Raw genomic sequence first — 22056 nt, 5'->3', positions numbered from 1 at the left:
CTAATTTTCACTCCGATGAATGCAACCAGTTCACTTCATTGGGAAGCTCCAAGTTTTGTCTTTATAGGCTTGATTGCTGTATTTTTTGTTGACAGCAGTGTTTCTATCCTGCCTTTGGTATCATGTATGTGAAAATTTCCTTGTCATTAGGAACTGGTTTTTTGTTGATAATGACACTTCAGGATATCAGGTTAATCCTGATTGCACTATGCAGGTGGACCTGTACACTTCTAATTCAAAAGCTGAAGATTTTTGGGCATGTTTGACAAGTCTTCCATCAGAAGTCCAGGTGATGAAAATTTTCAGGTGAGTTTTGCACCTTATTAGACAGATCAGATTTAATTCTCCAGAGGTCACATCAACCTTCTCAGTTTAAAAATTTAAGCACAATTTGAGCATTTTTTTTGATGAAAATATTGTTTTGTTAATTGATTATTATCCTTTTGTTTATAAAAAGTTAGAAGTCTATTTCCCTGTAGTTTCAGTGTCTCAAAGAATCAGCTGTTGCACCGTTAGTTTAAGACATAGTATTAAACAAATGCACAATGGAAAAACTAAAACTGGTTATTTTTTCATTTTTTAAGCACAGCAAGCATTTCCATTCTCCATGTAAAAATCCATGTGTGTCCCATCCAATCCTAACTGAATCACTGCTGTTCATGTGCCTATTAACAATTTAACTTGTTTTCTGAAGTATGTGATCTTTCTGCAATAGTTCATTTATACAGTCACATAAATGGGATGCCAGTGAGTCACAATACTTGTATTTTGATAAGCCCTTTGAGAGGGACAATCTTCTATCCCAGTATTAGCAATTTGCTGACACAGCAAATGCCAGCATCAACTCAAGCTATTTACTTAATTATGTGATCTTTCCTCAGCTCTGACAGTTGAAATGTGACGAGTGGCTGCTTTGCAAACTGTGAGTATTTATTTAATGCGCATTCTGAAGTGTTTTGTTTTAGCCTTAATAAAAGCAGTCATAATTTAAAAATCACTAAAATAATGGCTTGAGTGCAAAAGCCTATTATGAGGAATTAAAATTAGAAACTGGTTTTAGTAGAAAAGGCGTTCAGTTTTTGAGGGCAGCTTGCAATGATTTAAAGCAGTTTCAGTAACCTGATCTTTGTGTTGGCATGGGTACCATGACATTATGTCCAAATTATTACCCTATCATATCATTAGATGTGTTGGTCCAGCGAGACTAACACAAAGATAGAAAGGCCTAAAAGCAGTCTTCTGAATAAGTTTTTAAGTTTTATTAAAATATTAGTTGTCTTTCATAGCAGTATTTGGGGACCTCAAAGACATGAGATCAGTGAAATACTGGAAAGAGATTCTCATGTCCTGAAGTTACACATGAAACAAACACAAACTTACTGTTGGTGATGAAACCAGGATGCATTATCACAATATTTTGAGTCTGATGTTGATTTCAAACCAGTGAAGGACAAAAGAAGCAACCCTATAAATAAGTTTATCAATAAAAGCTCTATATTGCTCATAAATTATAAAATAATAGAGCAAATTAGGCCAGCAAATGTTTGTTAACACTTTAGAAGTCATTTTGCATAAATTGTATAAGACATTTTCAATAATCATTTAGGAATCCTGTCTAAACATTGCAGTCAGATTTGGTATTTGTTCTGTGAACTGCTTGGTAAATAGAGCAGCAGCAATGGCCCTACTTTGATTTATCCTTTTTAGGTAAATCAGTTTTGAAGCAGTAATGCTGTAGGTTTGCTGTTTAAAGATACCAAACAGCGTTTGCAGGGAAAAGCAGCTTCTTTTGTTAGGCGGACCGTACAGGGCGAAAAGGCCCGAGCGCACCCCGGGCCACACAAAGGACCCGCCCGCCCCGCCATGGCCCGGGTCTGTGAGGGCGGGTGTCTCTCGCGTCTCTATTGGCGGAGCGGGGGAACAGCCAGGGGAACGGGCCAATGGCAGCCGCCATTTCAAATCGGGGACCGCGGACGCTGCGGACGCCATTGGCTCGGCGCGCGCGGGGTCCCGCCCGCGGGGAACGGAGGGCCCCAGCGCAGGCGTTTAAAGATGGCGGCGGCGCGGAGTGCGGGACGGCGATCGTGAGGCGGCCGGACTCGTCCTCACCCGCAGCCCCGGCACAGGCGCGGCGGGGCCGCCGGGGATGGCCCAGGTGGGTGCGGGCCCGCGGGGTGACGGACAGGGCGGGCCTGCGCGGATACCAACCCCTGCGCTCCACAGGCCGCGGCGCCAACGGGCCCGCCGCGCTCCTGCCGCCTGCCCCGAGCGGCCCCCGGGCGCGGAGCCCAGAGCGCCTCTCCCCGGGCACCGACCTCCCATCGCTGGGAGCCGCCGCCCGGCCCGATGGGTATCGCCGTGCGGCGCTTCTCCTGCGCCCGGCCTGAGCGGCCTCCGCTCGCAGCTGGTGTTGTGTTTTGTGTTCAGGATTGTGGAGGGAAGGAAACGCCATGTGTGTACCCTCGGCCCCTCCTGGGGTGATGGGGGTGTCGGCTCCGGAGGTTCCTCGGGTCCGTGTGTGTCTGGGCAAAGGGGGACACGGAGGGTTCCTGTCCCCATTGTACAGGGGACACGAGCGTATCTCAGCTCTGGAGTGAAGTTGGGAGGAAAAGGCACCGACGTGTGTGCGGGCATATAGGGACTTTTTAGTTCTGGTACGTCGAAGGTGATATGATGTCTCTGTAACTCTCAGGCTTTTTCTTTATGTGTTCTTTCTATGAAGAGCAAATTATCTCGTTCACCTTCTGAACGGTTAATTGTCCCAACTTTCTTCGCCTTTTTTTTTTTGTTGGAAACAGTTCATTCTTTTGTACCTCCTTTCCTTAGGCTTCGCGTTTGTCTGCAAAGTTTGTTTTCCCGCTGAGACCTGAATATCCAGGCGTTGCTCGACCATAAACCGGAATGGGGTGAACACATTCAATTTTTTTATTCCGTTAGGTTGAGGTCTTGGGATTAGATCTTTTATCTTTGTTTTGTGATTTGAGAGCTTGTTCTGTTTGGGGAATTAAACTTAGGGGCTCCTATCTTTAATTCTGAGTGAGGAGTTGGGTCACTAGGTTTTTTTGGGCAGCTCCTTTTGATTATCAGGGTTGTTTTGCTTTTTTAGAGAAGGAGAAGGGATTTTGGTTCCTTCTGTTTGTTGTTTTTCTTTACAAGTAAGAAGCTTACATATGATGGGAAAGGAAGAATATATTTTCTCCTTCTTAGGCTCTGATTTTCGCCTTACGTAAATCAATTTCTTGTCTTACATAATTAATCAAACCATCTAAACCCTGCCAGAAAACTGTTCAAGCTCTAAAAGCAACTGTTGTTTTGCTGTTTCTGAGAATGGCTTTCTAAAATTATGTACTCTGTTCGTTCTGAAATTGAATTAAGTGTTATGAACTGGAGAAGTTCTTGAGCCTTGTCTGTATTTGCCACTGATAATGTTATTGTTGGGCTCTGGCTGCATTTTCTTAACTGTCCTTGATGACTGACTTACACAAAGTGGTTGTTTAATTCTGAATCTTTCTACTCTAAAACTGATTGAGAAGAATTCATATCATGTAATGTTATCTTAAAGAATATTTTCTTTTGGTGCTCCCAGTTCTGGTTTAAAGAAAATAAATTCAGTCTCTTCAGGTTTTGTTTGTTTGTTTTTTTAGCAGTGGCAATGATTAGAATTAACTTATTTCTAGAGCTGTATGTTTTGAAAAGACACACTAAGTATAGTAAAAAGAAGGTGGATGAATGTGGGTGGGGAATTACTTTGCTATGGGTTAATGGCAACCTGAGTTGCCATTTGGGGCTGGAGGATGAGGACTTCATATTTGGTTAGCAAATGAGAGTTTGCTCTGAGCCACTCTTCCTTTTGGGGTCCACTGAATGTGAAGTAAGCAGTCTCTGTCACAGTTTCTTTTCAAAAATGACTTTTTGAAGAGGGGACCTGTGGTATGCTATTCCTTGCTGAAGCTACAGATATTTGTAGAGAAAATATGTTCTTTATTAAATCAATTTCTAGACTGCTGACCTGCTGTAACTGAAAGGAATTTTTCTTTGAGTTTGGGGATGCTGGTTACAAATATTAAGATTTTGGTCTTTTAATGCCTTGAAAAAAGATACCCTTTTCTCTGTGTATTTCTCTCCCATCCCTTTTCTGTCTGCTTGTGAAAACAAAGTAGTTTTTTTTTTTGGTTGGTTTTTTTTGTTTGTTTTTTTTTTTTCTGCAGTTTGCTACCATACATTTATATGTCCTCCCTCCCCCTTATCTGTATTGTTTAGTTTACTTTATGACATGAAGCTTTTTAAAATGATCAGCTAAAATAAGAGTCAGCAGTTAAAAATACAGAAATTCCATATATTGGTGATCTGCAGAGCATGAGCTGTGCACTCATTTTCAGTGGTTGTACTGCCTGGTGCAGCTGCCAGTGGTGGTCTGTTCCTTTGGAAGGAGTCCTTATGGAAACTGTTAATGGAATTTGGTGGAGCCTTGGAGAATAAAATCTGTTACTTCAGGACAGTTTAATGAAGGATGACAATAGGAAACTGACTTATGTTGCCATGTAACATAGTATGCTGAGCCTTTTTGTGTGTGGCTGTTTTGTTCCCTAAGGCCCATTTGGCAGTTTGTAACCTACAAGCTCATCTAACTCATCCTTTTGCCTTTGCTCCCTTCTGACTTTTCAAATATCTGATAGCTCCGTGGTTTTGTTCCTTTGTTATTTGTTTCTTTTTTTCCCAGCCCCTGTTATAAAGGGCATTTTGTAATGTCAGCTGGCAGGGAAGTAGATGGGAATTGGACCTGTGTTCCTCTGCTTCTGTCTTGCTTTTTGTGGCTGATAGGCAGGTATTGTAGCCCACTGTAACTGAGCTATGGTTACCTGTAAGCAAAAAGAGAGAAAAAACCCTTACAACAGTGTTGGAATAGTCGAAAACACACCTTTCTTTGGAAGCTTCCAGATGAGTGGTTGTGATGGGCACACCTGGCACTGGATTTCTATTATAACATTAATTAATTAGAGTATCCAACAGGAGATTCAGTTGCCCCAGTAACCCACCCATGGGTCAGCCCTTAGAGTTGATCCAAGGGTTCCCTGCCCACTTTTTATTGTCTTGTTGTTGGTCCCCTACTTAAAATAAGACAGTACTCCATGAATGTGTTTAGAAGGTCAGCTTATCAGAACACCTAAAATCTAAGGGAAAGGGTAGGAAAAGTAGTAGAATTAATTAAGGAGCTATATAACTATATAATAGTAGTCCACAAGCTGCAGATATGTGAAAAATTTATGAAAAGCAAAAATCTTTTTGGCATCACTACCAGACTGTTATCTTACCCTAGGGATGTGGCAAGTTTATGGCTAGAAATGGAAAAAGCTCATTTGAACCCATCTTGGTCTAATATTTTCCTGACCCAGTGTGTGCACTGAGGAGCAGACAATCCTGGCAGTGATTTGCTGTTCATCATTCAGCTATTCATCATTTCACAGCCAGCAAGAAAGGGAAGACAACAGGAGTATAATTATTATTCATGCTTGAATAGAGTAACAGGGCATCTTTCCTGCAAAGAGCACAGGTGTGTCAGTGAACTACTAAAGCTGGGCAGGTAAAGGTTAAGTTCTTATATTTTGACATTGGTGGTGTTAAAATACTTCAGCATAGGAGCAGGATGTGTATCAGGGATCTGGAAATGGCATTCACGATGATGTCCTAGCCCTGTCAAAAATAAGTCTTTCATGTTGAATGCAAGGGAAGGTTTTGCTCTCAAATTTTAGAATTCTGATTTCAGTATTCCATTTCTATATGAATTACTTGTTCTTTTCAAGAGTTTTTAGAAGACTGTTTAAGATGAAAAAATTAGATGACTTAGGCATTTAGTTTCCAGGAGTTACTGAACTCATGCTGTGACTTTTGATTATTTTGTTCAGAGTTAAGACACTAATGATTTGCTATGAAGAATTTAATAATTTGTCATTCCCTTTTTTTTTTTTTCTTTTCTAATCTAAAGATGAGAATTTTTTAGACAAATATATTTCTAGGGGTATTCACTGTATATTTCAGAACCTGTTGAAAGATGAAGGAATTGTTCATTGCTGAGGTCACTGTATGACCATCTTATAGGATAGAATGGATTTAAATATATAGAATTGCTTGTCTTACTGGTGAATGAGCCATTTTGCAATCTGAGAATTAATGTGTTGGTATCAGAGAAAATGAGATTATTTTAGAGTTCTTACTAGTTTTTCTTTTTTTCATTTTATAATGCATGTCAAACTCAGCATGTTGGATGTGTCACAATTTTGAGTAGGTTTTAAAAACCCCACACACAATTTTAAAAAAAATCGAAAAATGTGAAAATGAAAATTCAAAATATTATTTCTTCTGCTGCCCCAGTAAAACTTGGTTTGTTGCCATCTTAGAGTTTCCTCTGTTATATACTACACTTTCTTCCAGCTTCCAGGTAGGTAACTTCTGTATGTTGCTGATTTTTAATTGATCTCATTTTAACTTCTGATGCCCAGCTTTGTGCCTTGTCCCAGTTGTTTGGATAATGCTGTTGGTTTGTTCTGCCTGCGCTGGCATAGAGATACATGAGAGAATTAACCCTTGGTTTCTCTAAGTCCCTCATGACAACCCAGACCTTCTGCCCTGTTGCCTTCAATGTTACACAGCAACATGGGAGATCTTAGAGTGTCTTTCCAAATTAAGATTTCTTGGGAAGACTTCCTCTGCTAACTGGGAATACTTTGAACAGAGCAGATTGAGCCAGCTGGCTGCCTGGGGCACAGTGACGTTGCTTCATTTCTAGCTTGTAGGAAGATTTGAGCCTGGTTTGGGCTGGTGTGGAGGGACTTGGAGAAACCAAAATAAGCAGGTAAGAAATGATCCTTCTTTTCCTCAAATGCTCTTGGTCTTGCACAGATGACAAAAGCATAATTGAAGAAGCTGCCATAGACATGGTAGAAAGAACCAACTGATGTGAAAAATAAACCTTTAACAAACACTTCCCATCCCTTGTAAAATATCCTAGAAGAATTGAATACTTTTTCCAGGTTAAATTCCCTAAAACATTGGCTTCTAAATACCTTCCAAAATTTATTTGAACTTTAATGCTATGTATCTGAACCTGTTTTCCTCAGACTTCATGAATAAATAGTTCCGTAATAGTGCAAAATACAGGATCAAATGTCTAATATCTGGGTATCTAGATAGTAATTTTCTGTGATATTTTAATGAATTGAGATTTTAGAAATAGCTGATAACTTTAGTTTTGAAAAGCCATGACCATGGCTTTAAAATCTTTAAATTCTTGTTGTTTTTGTAGATTGTCTTAAACTGTAAGCCAATTATCCTTTCTGCTGTGTGGGTAAGTATGGCTTAAATACCAGGTTGTTTCAGATTATGGGATAACTTCCCCAAAATGCAGTCTTTAGCCTGTCATGCTTAGTGCCCTGCCTGCTAACCAAGCAGAGATAGTCAGCTAATCATAAAGGTAGCTGTGTTCATAAATTCTTGTGCTGGTGTACAGCTCAAGCAATAAAACTGATCTAATTTCAGCCTCATTCAAGATGGTATCTGGGTACCCTGCTTTTCTCACTGTAAAAGTGTCACTCTTCTACTTGAAATTTATGCTGGAAGGAGTGACATGTTTTCTTTCTGCCTGGGATACTATTTCCACTTTTTTTCTGTGACAATTTTTTTTTGTTTGTTTCCTCTTGTAGGTTGAAAGAAAAGGAGACCAGCTTGTCCACTGAAGATGCACTCTTAGTCTTCAGCTATTTAAGCTGAATGCATTGTGATTTCCAATAATTGAGACAGTGATTCTGAAAGCTGTCTACATTAATGAAAAGAACAATGTAGTCAGCTTAACTGAATCATCAATGTTGCATATTGAATAGAACATGATAAACCAATCCTGATGGACCTATGCATGTTAGGAATATAGAGATAAACATTTATTAAAGCATTGTGTTTTTTTAAAGAACAGTAGTTTTAAAAATGGAGAACTATGAAAATGTACCACCCCTCCCTAAAGAACCTGCAAGAGAAATGAATGTGGAGAATCACACTTGTCGGCCACCTCTGCCGCCCAACGAACAGCCTCCACCACCTCCCCTGCAAACGTCCAGTGACGCAGAGGTAATGGACGTTGGCTCTGGTGGTGATGGACAGTCAGATACCCCTGCTGGGGACACGCACAGTCTCTGCAGAACACAGCTGCTCACAAAGGGATCTGCCTGCTACAAAAGTCGTCTTATCATAGACCCCAACAGTAGTGACCAAAGCCCGAGAACTGCTCGTCACGCACCGTCAGTTCGAAAGTTCACCCCAGATCTTAAGTTACTGAAGGATGTGAAGATTAGTGTTAGCTTTACAGAAAGCTGCAAAAGCAAAGATAGGAAAGTTCTGTACACTGGAGTTGAGCAGGATTATAAGGCAGATACAGAGTTTGGTATTAATAATGTCAATGGGGATTTGCATGTTTGTCCTTTTGGTGGTAGTAATGGTAAAGCTGTAGGGATAGGGGGTGAAAGTGATGACAAGAAGGATGATGAAAATGATATTGATCAGGAAAAGAGAGTGGAATTTGCAGTTCTGGATGAGCTAGAAGACTTTACCGACAATTTGATGGAAATAGATGAAGAAGGAGGAGGGTTCACATCTAAAGCAATCGTTCAAAGAGATAAAGTGGATGAAGAAACCTTGAATTTCTCATATGAGGTAAGTAAATCCACATGTCTTTTCTGAGTAAGAGGTTTCCAAGTGGCTAGAAAAAAATATGCCAAGAAATAATCATTCTAGAAGTGTGCAGTACGTGAGTCAAAATTGCTGAACTGTCAGAGACAGAGCTTTGGCTGAGAACCTCTGTGAACTATTTTAGTAAAATTTATGAGTTGTGATGCAGCTTCTGTAGTTTTCTGTAAAAACAGCATTTAAAAGTTTTCACACACAATTGCAATTCATTTTACCATGTAGATTCTAGTTCTCACAAACTTTTTTTCTTATTTTTCAGTCTTTTTACTGGAATCATTGGAAATTTCTAGTTTCTGTCTGTATGGAAGCGCATATCAAAAATGTCTGCTTTCTCTTTGCAAGGGAAAAGGGAGGTTGGTAGGCGCAGAAGGATAGTGTCTGATGGAGTCTCTTTCAGGATGACTTTGATAATGATGTGGATGCTCTGCTGGAAGAGGGTCTTCGAGCACCCAAAACAAGGAGACTAGATAATGAGAAATATGGTGGTGAAAGTGATCACCAGTCTGATGGAGAGACAAGCGTGCAGCCAATGATGACCAAAATTAAAACTGTACTGAAGAGTAAGTTAATGTGCACTTAATAAATGTGGGTCCTGTGTATGGCTCTTCTCTGTAGAGCAAGAGTACATCAACAAGTGAAGTGTGGGACAGCAATTCCTGTGAAATCATTAATGCGTTGGATAATTTTATTGTTGGGAGGCTGTGGAATATTGTTTTTCACGTTCTTGAACAGTGAAGTTGATTTTTGTTTTTGATCTGTTGTATGTAATAAGAATATATCTTAGTGTGTGGATTTACGTAAAATAATGAAGAATGTTACCTCGGTGGGGAGGTGAAGTAGGGTTTTTGTCTCTGGACATTCTGGCCTTTTTCCTGCTTCAGTTACATAACTTCTGTTGCTGAAATTGCCCCATGTGAGGTCTCTGCAAATGCAATCTGGGTTGAAAATATTTACTAGAAAAGTCAGTGACTTATATTTATCTGATTTCATTGCATTAGAAGCTAATAATAAAGAAGAACTAAGAACCCATCCAGAAGAATGTAATGGAGAATATTCTGGATTAGAATTAAAATTTAAAGTCACACATTTTACAGCTTTGCTGTATTCTGAAATAAAAAACCAAATAATTTTTTTAACTTTATATGGTAACGGGATTGCCAGGAAGCTTCCAGCAAAAATCAATAGTCTCAGATTTGTCATTTAGTGAGACATGAGATCTTGACTTAGAGATGAGCTCTTTGCTGGCTGCTTGGGGTCTGTGAATCTGGTGGTGTTTCAATGCAAATTTATTCCGGAGTGTCAAATGAAAATTTTTTTATCCAAAAATGAAGTTATTTCTGAAGGAAATACAACTTTTCCAGTAAATACTTTCCAGTGATGCTTGTGATAAGTATAAAAAGATTAAAGAGAATTCAGTGATGAAACTAACAAATCAGTCTATATAAAAATTACATTGCTACTATTGCCTTTAGTTGAGAATGTCATGGAATCTATAATTTTGTAGGATTTAGTCTGGGTTAGAGACACATACCTTGTTACTAAAACAGCATCTCTCTACAAAACATTTATAATCTTGTTTCAGTGCCGTTTTATTCTTTAGAACAGAGAAACAATAAATAAAAACCTGAATTTTATTTCTAATCTTCTAAGCAGTCTTCCAAGCTTAAAGCCATTATTTGCTTTAAAGGTCGTGGCCGCCCTCCTACAGAACCTTTGCCAGATGGATGGATCATGACATTCCATAACTCGGGCATTCCTGTATATCTGCACAGAGAATCTAGAGTTGTTACCTGGTCTAGACCTTATTTTTTGGGAACAGGAAGCATAAGGGTGAGAGCTGTCAATTACTTAAATATTTACTAGGATTAAAAAGTTAGGTACGTTCCTGCAAGCAGTTGACTGTTTTTCTGCTTTGGCAGGCTTGTTTCCAGTGTTTGAGTTAAGATCCTTGAAAAAGAAATTCTTTTATGTCTGAAAATCTGATACGATTTTTCTTAGGTGCTTTGTTTTTCTGTTTGGGCAGTTAAAGTGAATGAGATTATCTTGCTTGGTGCCTTCACTTTTCTGGTATGGCTGCAAAATTGGAGGTTTATTGCACCATGAAACACATCTAGGGATCATTTATTTGTAGCTGTAAATTAGTCTGAACTGTGGCTTATGGTCCATATTTGCAGAAGTAAGGATATGACATTCATGAACCCAAGAAATCCAGAAATGGGATTTAGTGCCATGGGCTTATGTCTCAGAAAAACTCAATGGATTTGATGAAAGCATGAAGTGTAGCTGAACCGATTGTAGTCTGGAGCTAAGCCAGCAGGTTTGTGTCAGTGTCACATAGTGTGAAGGTGCCCCAGAGTGGCCCTACTCAGCCCTTGAGTAGAATGACTTTGCTGATAAAAGAGAAGCTTGAGCCTAGGCTGGGTACAGATAACTTTCATCTTGCTTGCATCTTTTGGGTTTGAGTTTTGCTTTTGGTGACCTTGAGATACTGAAACCTTCTGTATTATTTTACATTTGCAGAAACATGATCCTCCCCTTAGTAGCATTCCCTGCTTTCATTACAAAAAAATGAAGGAAAATGAGGAAAGGGAGCAAAACAATGACATAACCCCAAATGGGGAAGTATCACCTGTAAAGCATCTAGATAAATCCTCTGAACTGGACTGCCAGACAGAAGAACCAGATTCCACTGCTGCTGATTCTGGACCTTTAGATGACAAAGACCCCTCTGGGGGAGATGCAGCACAAGGAGCTTTGGGACAAGTTAAGGCCAAAGTTGAAGTATGTAAAGATGAATCTGTAGGTATGTATGGGAAGTGGAGTCCTCTCCTGATTTGAGGTAATGGTATTTGGAAACTTTTATTCCAGACTTGGCTACTGAATTATAATCCTTCCTGAAGGCCTGGTTGTCCACATGGAAAAGTTTTACACAAAAATGGACGTTTTGGTAGTTTAGTCCTGTAGCCTTTATGGAAGAATCAGTGTGTATATTTGTTGTTGTCAAATGTGTTCGCGTGACTTCAAGTAGGCTTTTCTGTGCGCACTCTGTATTGGCTGGGCTACATCTATTTTCAGGATGATCTCCTTTTTTTTTGTGTTAGCACAAATCTAGCAGACGAAGTCATGCAAATACAATTGCACTCATGCAGAGGGGTGTGATGCTTCATTACTTTATTTATACAAATCTGATAGTCTCTACACAAAAAGTAGTCTAAAAACATCGTGCCCAAGTCACCACCTAACGGAGATGAACTCAGAGAGGAAGCTCATGTGTTGCTTATCACATCTGCATACCTGAGAATCCCATCCATGTAAATTGCTGCTGCTCAGAATATTGGTATGAGTCATAGGCTGCCATTTGTCTTTGTAATCCTCAGACATAATACTTGTCCTTGTCATTATGTGTGTCATGTTCAGTCCAGAAACCACGCCAAAAGATATTAAAAAAAAAACCCAAATAATCAATATTTAGCAGCAAAATTAAAGCAAATAAGCACTTACTTTTCTACATGAAGTTCACCTGTCTATCTCTCTGTTTAAATAGGATCTATTTTGTATTACTGAAAAAGATACTGAGTGATCAAGTATAAGCATGACTTGCATTTGGAATTCCTTGTGGAAGGAAACAATACCAGCAGCTTGCTTTTGTTTGTTTACATCTGTGGATGCTACTCTGTATTTTTGCTGATTATATTTGCCGACTGTCTTATAAAGGAGAAGCAGCTGTACTACAAGGGGGCAATCTTTTAGAACTCTGTATGTGAATTTAATTAATTAAATTCTGCACAGAGGCTGCAGATACCCAAGGATTTCATGGACCATCACTGTGCAGTGTTTCATGGAACACTGCATAATAAGTAGGCAGCAACAGTTGGGATTGACTTCAGGGAACTGAGGCTGAAAGCACAACTACTGTACTTTTGCTGTTTACCTTGCTTCAGGTAAAGGGAAAGTGATTAGGTGTTGAAGCAAAGCAATTACTGGTGTTTTGTTGCAAATTGTGTTGGGTATTAATGCTGGTTAGAGATTAGTAAAATCATCAAGTGATGAAATAAAATGTTTTGTTTTGTTTTTTGGTTTGCTCAAACATTTTGCATTTGATCCTGGAACGGGAAAACTTAAAATTACTTCTGTTAGTCCCAAACAGCATCTTAACCTTTTGCTTCTAGTCTAAGAAAATAATTACAGCATGTTTAAACAGTGGACATAGAGTTTAATGCTTGTTCAGTGGGGAAGCAGAGAGAGTAACTCGGTTGTATTTCTCAGATCTGGAAGATTTTAGGCGCTACCTTGAAAAGCGTTTTGACTTCGAGCAAGTGACTGTAAAAAAATTCCGGACCTGGGCCGAGCGCCGCCAGTTCAACCGGGAGATGAAGCGCAAGCAGGCAGAGTCCGAGCGGCCCATCCTGCCTGCCAACCAGAAACTCATCACCCTGTCTGTGCAGGATGCACCCATAAAGAAAGGTTAGCTGATCTAGCTGGAGCTCACATAGGCTGTGGTGAAGACTAATACAGCTCTAAGATTGCCTGAAAACAAAAAAAATCCTGTAATAAGTCCCTTTAATTCCTGATCCAGTATTCTGTGTTCTTTGAGCCATCATATATTACATAGGAAAGGAAAAATATTGTTGAAGTATACTTCCTGTTCAAAAGACTAATTTCTAAACAAAAATATTTTTACTTAAGGTTGCAGTCCTGGTAAGTAATGACTATCTTCAGCTCTTGTTACTATTGAGTGTTGCTTAGTATTGATTTGTTTGTAACAGAAATTCTTTCAAAAACTGGAACTAATGAGTGTTTTCCCTTGTCTTTTTTACAGAGTTTGTCATTAATCCCAATGGGAAGTCTGAAGTTTGCATCTTGCATGAATATATGCAGCGAGTCCTAAAGGTTCGCCCTGTTTACAATTTCTTTGAATGTGGTAAGTCTGTTTCCTTAAACAATTCTGTTCTGGTCTTGAGGCTTAATCAAGAATCAAGAAATGTTGCATATATGAAAAATATAACTGGAATAATTTTAATATTGTGTTTTTTCCCCTAAGTAGTAAAATGTATGTTTCCATTAATTCTTGTTTTTCCTGTTCATTTAGGGTTTGTTTTATTTTTTTGAGGGTACCTTATTCAGAATTATGCTATTCCTGTATATGTGCTACATAATACAACTGAAATTTCAGTATCAGAATGTGTAGCTCTTGTATTCACACCATGATGAAAAAATTTGGAATTAATATTTGAGTTCTGGCAGATTGCCAGTGGTCTCTTAAAATATCTTAAGTTCTTTATTTGGAAGAAGGAAGTATATGGTCAAAGTCTGTTAATGGAAAACTCTGTTAGTCAAACAATTTTTCAGTCTTTATGAAGAGGAAACTATTTTCATCCCTCTTGAGCTGAATACAAACCTTGGTAGTGGTGATATTTCACGTATGTCAGAAGTTCCAAAAGTTTTCTTTTCTTTCCTCCTCCATTTCCAGAGAACCCAAGTGAACCTTTTGGAGCCTCAGTGATTATAGATGGAGTAACTTATGGGGCAGGAACTGCCAGCAGCAAAAAACTTGCCAAGAATAAAGCTGGTAACATTTTTTTCTTTCTCAGTACCCACTGCTGAATTGTTTCTGTTTGCTTTTTGTACCATTCTGGGGTTCTGAGGGTCATGGTGATTCAGTACATGGGTTTAGCTGTAAGAAGTAGGGGATGATAATGAGACTTTAATTTTATGTCTTAAAGGCTCTGTGTCACTTCTAAAATGAGTCTGGAATACTTTTCCTTTTGTAGGCACTTTTATAAAGTAGTTTCTTCTTATTTTAATTAATTATGAGGCTTTAATTATTAAGCTGAGCTAGTAGAATTTTTTTCCCTTGAAAAGTAAGTAAATAAATTTCTTACCAAAAGAAAATGCCTGACAATTTCTAGAGAAGATGTTGTTCTTTAAAGTAAACCTAATTGAGATGTTTAATCACTTTCTGCAGCTCGAGCTACACTGGAAATCCTTATTCCTGACTTTGTTAAACAGACCTCTGAGGAGAAGCCCAAAGACAGTCAAGAACTTGAGGTACTGAGCTCGTGCTTCCTGGCTGGCATCACTTGAGTTTGTTTTTAAAACATTGCACATTTAATATCAGAAATCTTACTGAAAGTTAGTAAGATTGTTTTCTCAGTCAAATAGTAGTATAAAATCCTCCATTTAGAGCAAGACTTAGGGGAAAGAAAATACTTTTTTTTTCTACCAAAAAAGACAAGAAAATGTGCTCTGATGCAGAGAACTGGTTCTTTATTGATCAATGGTCACTTAATAAACACCTGAGATGTTCCAAGGCACCAGGCTGCCTGTACTACCCTGCCTTCCAGAATCCTCTGGTTGATGTTAGGAAGTGATAAGAGCTAAGTGCTGTTTGGTTTTGTGTGATCATCTTAGGACACCAAGTAAGAAGGAAAATTGCTCAGGCTTCTGAGACAGGTTTTATTACCACATAGAAATCCCATAGTTTAGGCAGTGACTAAGGTTTTTGAGTAATATCAAATGAAAAATTTCTTTAAAGAGGAGTGTTGTGCTATATTTTCAGGTACTGGGAGAATTAAATAGTTCATTGATCAGTGATAGCATCAGTAAGGAGTAAAGGAAAAATCAGCAATCAGCCTGAAAAGATGTTTTCTAAAATTAAGTAAGATACAGAAGGAGTTGTTTTTACCTTTGCTTTAACTTAGAACTGTATTGCTAGCCCTGCAGTTCTGAAATGGTCATTAAGAAATGCAGACAATTTTTTTTGTTCTTTGAAAGTAAAATATCAAATGTACCAGTAGCTGTTCTGTTCTCTTTTATTAAACCACAGCATTTTGGTAAATAGTATATCATAATTAGTTAAAATAACGTTGTCTTGAGGAAGAAATTATGATAAGGAATTTATAGCATTGTCATTTTTATGTACATATTGAATAATGTAAGATTGTGGTTAAAATTTCTGTCTGCAAATGTTTGATTAGGTAAGACAGTTTTAACGTTGTTGGTTTTAACCCATTATGGATTTAAAAACACTTTTTAAATTACTGAGTATAGTGCAAGAGAATTGGTTTATTGTAGCAAAGGAGAAATTAGGGTTAAGGACAATATTAGGGTTTTATTTGCACAAAGCACAATAACCATTTTCAATTCCTTTGCAGTATTTTAACCATATCAGTATTGAGGACTCACGGGTATATGAACTCACCAGTAAAGCTGGACTCTTATCTCCATATCAGATTCTCCATGAGTGCCTTAAAAGGTAAGGCTGCAGCATGAGGACCTGAGTGTGGTGGGAGGTGTTGGCTCAGGAGCTGCTGTTTGCTTGTTGCTTCTGTTTGCCAGTGACCCTTTCTGAGCTGCTGAGCTCCCTGGGCCTGCAAGAAGCATGGTGGGGGCCCACCTGCTTAGTGCCGAGTCCTCTTTAATTCCTGTTTGGTGCTGGTGCCTCTTTGGAGCTCAGGATGGAGTTGTTGGGCAGATGTATTTTGTTTTCTCTCATACAGGGTTGCTTTTTCACTTTACTCAAGTTACTGATCTAGAAAAATCTTTGTTAATTAATGTCTTGACATTTATTATTAATATATCTGGTTTCATTGCATGACTGTCCAAGATGATAACTACTACCACTTCACTTGTTCGTAGTTTTACTTAGTATGTGATCTTGATTGTGTTTGTGCTTAAGAAACCACGGAATGGGTGATACATCTATAAAGTTTGAAGTGATTCCTGGGAAAAATCAGAAGAGTGAATATGTCATGACTTGTGGCAAGCACACAGTGCGAGGCTGGTGTAAGTACAATAATTGGTGTGACCTCTGAATCTCCTCGTCCTCTCTTCCTGTTCTCCTTTGCTGTCCATTCTGAGGGTGCTTGTTCAGCCACTGAGCCTTATGTGTGCTTGTCCTGCTCTTCTCTGCTATCCTGGTTTTGAGTAACTCAAGTGAATATTTGTAGCTACCATTACATAATGTGCTGGTATTGACACACTTCCACGGTTATTTTTACAGGCAAAAATAAAAGAGTGGGGAAGCAACTGGCTTCTCAGAAAATCCTTCAGCTACTGCATCCACATGTGAAAAATTGGGGCTCTCTCTTGCGAATGTATGGCAGAGAGAATAGCAAGCTGGTTAAACAGGTGAGCAGGCTTTTGTTTGAGTATAACCTACCCTGTGACTGGAGTTTTCTGGATTTGTAAATTAAGTTGCAACAAAATTTTAATGTGCCTGGATTTCATTGACAGTAATAATTGTGTTAATCTTGCATCTCCCATGTCAAAATTAAAGAGCCTGTTTAATTAACCCATGGAAGTAAATAGGAAGTAAACCAGACTAAACTGCGGAAATACAACAGACTAAACTTAGCTCCATGTACATTATTTTTTTCATAAAACAAGTTGATCAGTTGTGGCTTTTATGATTCTGTTGAATAGGAAACCTCCGATAGAAGTGTGATAGAACTTCAGCAGTATGCCAAAAAGAACAAGCCAAATCTGCACATCCTGAACAAGCTACAGGAAGAAATGAAAAAACTGGCACAGGAGAGAGTGAGTATATGTTCTCCTGTATTTACAAACAGCATGAATGTCACGGGCCACATGAACCAATGATCAGTGCTTATTTTAAACTGTATTTTATGGAAATACAGTTCTTCGGAATTTGATTTGATTCTGGGGAGATTGTCATCCTGTCTTTTAAACTGGCTTATAACTTGATTGTACCTACTTCGTACATATATTTTTAATATTAGTCCTAGTTAGCCTCTTGCAACAACTGACACAAGTTTGGCTACAGTAGTTCAGAATTTTATCTGTTTCATGATTCTGTTCTCTTCATGACTCTGTGTGTTGTTTTGTATTTTTTAGGAGGAAACCCGAAAGAAACCCAAGATGACAGTAGTGGAATCAGCTCAACCTGGTAGTGAACCTCTCTGTACTGTTGATGTTTAATGAGAAAACATGCAAGTGGGAGCAATAACACAAATGGAGGAACTAGATTTTCAACAATTATTTAAAAATTGTTTGCTGCAGAATGCAAGATAACTTTTAAAATCCAAGCTGCTTCAGTTATGCATTGTTCTTTTTGCATCATCAGGGCAATATTACTTTTTCCTGGTTTCTTTTTCTTTGGGTTTTTTTTTCTTGTTTATTACCTCTGAGATATGTGTGTTTAATGAATTGATCATAAAGATCTCTACTGGGGCAAATGCACAGAGGACAGGCATGTTCACACAGGATAAAACCAATCAAGCACTTTCTCCTGGAATGCCATCCATGTTGTTTGAAATGGATGTATTTTAAGTATGAAATACAGAATATCTCTGTACAGGTTGAGCTGATATTAGATATATATATATACACGTTCATATATATGTATATATAAAAGAAATATATGTACATCTTCTTGTATGAACATGCCTGAAACTATTTTTGTGAAAAGTTTTGTTGCATTTCAGCACATAATAATATGCACTGATAAGACACTTTGGTGACAAATACAGGAAAGTGATGAGCAATGTTTCTAATGCCATAGGATTAGGCCAGTAACGCCATTTCTTTTTGTTTTGTTTCTTGTCTCCTGCCAGGCTTAGTTATTTGAGATTAGAGGATGCAGGTTTTGTTACTACTTGAACAAGAATACCTGGTAGTGTTAAGAGTAACAGGTTGGAAATTCAAAATTACTGGTGTTTATTTTAAGTGAAAAGAGCCTGTGTTTGTTTACAGATCAGTTGAACAGGGAAAATATGGCCCCACTTATGATAAAAATAAAAACTGTAATTTTAAAGGCTGTTTCAAAGCTTGGAGCCAAAATGCAGCTAATGATGGTTGATAGTCTGAAAGTATTTTGCCAATGACTTTCCACTCCCTTTTCCCAGCAATAAAACAATTTCTCATTTGTTTGGTGTCAGATTGCATCTGACTTGATCAGCTAAGTCTTAATTTGTACCATAAAAGTATAGACTTCAGAAAAAAAATCAACACAGACCTTAAGTCTGACTGCAGCAATTTAGGGGTTTTTTAAGTAGTTTTTGTTTTTACTTTTTTAATTGCATTTTTAGTTTTTAAAGAAAGTGTGTAATTTCTGGAATGAAAATTAGAATGTAGATTTGGAATATGACATAGAGTAATAGGTAGAATGAGACCATAACCGGTTATACTCAAAAAAGAAAATGACAAATATGCAACTACTCTAAAATACAATCCTGGCAAACAGGCAGTACTCACTGTGTCATCTGAGGCTTTATTAAGCCAAGCACAGAAGAAATAGTGTGGCTGTGTGAAAGCTCTGCTTCATGGTTTCATTCTTCACACGGGGTTCACTGCAGGACTGCAGGAACTCTTCTCTTGCAACCATTTTTTGGTTTGGTCTTGAACAAGAGAGCGAAAGCCAAGCTGGTGGCAGAGCTGCAGTGATTTATCCAGGAGCTGCACTGCTCCAATTTTACACTCCTCCTGCTCCTGTTGGGAATGAAAGGTCAGTTCTCTGTACCTGCTGCAGCTCCTGGTACTTATATTAACAGGTATCTGGGGACTTGAGGGTTTGGGTTTGTTTTTGGGTTTTTTTTCTTTTTTTTTTTCTTTTTTGGTTTTATTCTGATTTTTGTGTGGCTTTGTTTTTTAATTTACCATGTTACATAGAGAGTGCTGCAGTATATTGAATTTAGTGCCTACTGGATTTTAAAAATGTTGGCATCAGTATTGTAAGACCTCCTTTTAACATGACGTTACTTTGGAAATATGTGGGTTTTAATTTGTATTTCAAACTCATGTTCTCTAATGTGTTGCATATAATGTTTGAGGTTAAACAGGAGTAGTCATGGAGTCTTAACCTGTTTCTGTGTTTAAATGATGCGCTTGGAGGTCTCTGCAAATATGAATCCACCCATTTTTTTATTATATTTAGCTTTTTAGTTCCATGAGTTGTAATCCTGTTACAACAGGATACGGGTAGTTGGAAGACAATACATAAACTATTATTTAAAGAAGTGGCCTGTCTAAAAAAAAAAAAAAAAAATACAAAAAACACTGCCTCTGCTTTTTTTTGTATAGCTTTAATAAATCTCCATCTTTTGAAGGGTATATGATATTGGTGCAGTAGTGACAAGCAGTGATTGCTGTTTGTCTCTTTTCATTGTTTCTATTGGGACTTTTCTGTTTTCATAAAGACAGGGCTTTTATCTTCTATGCCTAAATGTATTACTCTTAGGTTTTATTTTAGCTTGTGTTTTCAGCAGAAAAATCTGTACTTGGATGGCACTGTAAAAGACAAATCACCCTTGTAGATCTTTTTATTTTTCTGAAATCAGAATGTCAATGTATTTGCAGGTCACCTGCAGAATACCCATAGATGCCTCACTTACCAATTTGTTTTCATTAATTTTAAGAGGATTGCTGTATTACCTCAGTCTGCCACTATCAGAATCAGAAGGTGACCATTGCCCTTAATTAAAACATCGAGATTTCATTGTGAACCAAAGCCTAGAACGTATATTATGCATTCTAAACAAACATAAAAAGATGGTATTAGACCTTGCTGCAGCCTTTAACTGGAGAGATGTCCAGAAAATAGCGCAATAACTGCTGGAACAAACAACATAACTGCTGTTTATGTCATTGTGAAGTATTCTTGTGTTTTAATGTTTACTATTGTTTGGAGTGTAACAGTCTTGCATTTGCACATAAGCACGAGCTGCTGTGATAGAGGATAGATCATTGCATTAACTTCAGCTTCTGCATGAACACTTACAATGTGGTACAAGATGTATCCTAAACTTGTCTTGTAACTCTTGTGTGTTTTCTAGGTAATCGGCTGTAAAGGTTTAGATCTGATTGTATGAATGCATAAAACCGCTGCTTTTGTCACTGATACTTGTTATTTATCCCTTCTATATCCAGGGGAAGATGGGTATTTTTGTAGGGATGGAGTGTATTTTTAAGAACTGTTCCATCCTTTGGGGATTAGACAGTTTTTGCTTTGCATATTATGTGCTTCTCAACAAAAGTGTGGTATCTTGACTTTAAGGATTAAATTTGTGTGCATTCAAATCTTCATGGTACTGAGAGAAAATTTACTGTGACTTCCAGTGACTAGTCAAATGCTACCTACTGAAACACCAGTCATCAGCTTTTTTTAACATATTTATTAGACAAAACTGAATTACTTGGGTACTCAAAACTTTGGAAAGATTATTATGCATAAACTTAACTGTTGTATGGAAACTTCCATTCTCCTGTGATGCTGTTAGGCTTTATACAAATATATTTGTAACATCCAAGTATTTAAAAGCATCATGATTATCTTACTAACTCACTAAACTGTGCTTTGGTTCTGGAGTGAAATTGAGGAAGTGATAGCCTCCTAGCTTTCCATGGGAAGAAGTGTGAAGTGCAAGAAGCCATGCTGTTATTAACCAAATAAAATTATCAGTGACAGTATTTCAATGTGTATCTGAGAACACGGGAAAACAAAACAAGGTTCATCCTTATTGCCCCAGCAGGTAACAATGGTTGCTGTTTGAGTTGTGTTGGGTGCAGTTGCTTGGTGCCAGTACTGAATTGGTACAACTATAAAGCCTCATTTTCACTGAGCCTCTGCTTGCTTTTTTTTTTCTGCACAATCATGTAATCCTCTGTGTTCAGTCTTTGAGTACTACATGTGTATTTTTCAGACAATTAGTTTTGAGCAATAAAGTTTGATATTATAAAATGTGCCAGTGTGATCAGTATTATGGTAGCTTAAGCTATGTCTAGAGAAAGGAAGTCTTATTCTTCAAGTTTTCTATGTATTTTTAAAGAGAAATTAGATCAGTGCATTGGTTGATTATGGCTGTAGTAGAATTTTGTTGTTGTTAGGCCATATTAAATGGATATTAGAAGTAAGTTGAGATTTAGGATGGTCACTCCTTCTAACAGTGTTGCTGTTTGTTTTGTAGTGTGGATCGCAGTCCATTGATGGTAGCTGCTGAGCCTCTGGCTGCAGTGAGTCCTGACTGGAGAGCACCTTGTAGAGCTCTCAAGCCAGGTTTATCTTCACCCTCAGTGGATGCACTGGCAGTGCAGTGTAAGGTGCAGGTCAGTTCTGGCTTTCAGTTTTCAGTGGTGAGGGCCTGGCTTGAGCCAAGTCACCTCAGCTTTACTAGTTTGGTGTAGGAAACTTTGAGCCTTTATTGTCTTGTCAGTGATGCTGCAGTCTGAGAGTAAGACTGACTTCAACTGTGGAAAGTGTAGTAGCAGTTTTATTAGACTTTTTTATTTCCTAATGAAGATGTAGCAATTAAATGATTTATGGAAGGGTTAATCTTTACTTGCTTACTGAAAAAACATGGCTTAGGTCTG

The 22056-nt window shown here is 38.2% G+C and overlaps 1 protein-coding gene across 2 annotated transcripts; it reads left to right on the top strand.

Moving 5' to 3' along the window:
• The first annotated feature begins 1999 nt into the window (after nt 1-1999).
• On the top strand, nt 2000-21429 carry DGCR8 (DGCR8 microprocessor complex subunit). Of its 2 annotated transcripts, none has more exons than XM_056503887.1 (14): nt 2000-2155; nt 7698-8697; nt 9128-9290; nt 10418-10560; nt 11251-11533; nt 12997-13194; nt 13550-13651; nt 14201-14299; nt 14696-14778; nt 15885-15985; nt 16409-16515; nt 16733-16860; nt 17155-17268; nt 17587-21429. In XM_056503887.1, the coding sequence occupies exons 2-14, from the start codon at nt 7975-7977 to the stop codon at nt 17668-17670; spliced, it is 2328 nt and encodes a 775-aa protein (XP_056359862.1). In that variant the 5' UTR covers nt 2000-2155; nt 7698-7974; the 3' UTR covers nt 17671-21429. The 2 variants fall into 2 exon arrangements, with proteins under 2 accessions (XP_056359862.1, XP_056359861.1); XM_056503886.1 differs by lacking the exon at nt 2000-2155 and adding an exon at nt 2426-7342.
• The last annotated feature ends 627 nt before the right edge of the window (nt 21430-22056 follow it).

Source organism: Oenanthe melanoleuca, chromosome 15 (assembly GCF_029582105.1).
Source record: "Oenanthe melanoleuca isolate GR-GAL-2019-014 chromosome 15, OMel1.0, whole genome shotgun sequence".
Lineage (NCBI taxonomy): Eukaryota > Metazoa > Chordata > Aves > Passeriformes > Muscicapidae > Oenanthe > Oenanthe melanoleuca.
Note: the sequence above shows the minus strand (reverse complement) of the source record. Positions and strands in the feature narration are given on the sequence as shown.

Bases quoted from the DNA above. Each gene is read 5' to 3' on its own strand.
- DGCR8 (XM_056503887.1), top strand. From the start codon at position 7,975: ATGGAGAACTATGAAAATGTACCACCCCTCCCTAAAGAACCTGCAAGA. The intron at 14,300-14,695 runs GTAACATTTTTT...CACTTTCTGCAG, and splicing joins ACTTGCCAAGAATAAAGCTG to CTCGAGCTACACTGGAAATC. The intron at 14,779-15,884 runs GTACTGAGCTCG...ATTCCTTTGCAG, and splicing joins AAGACAGTCAAGAACTTGAG to TATTTTAACCATATCAGTAT.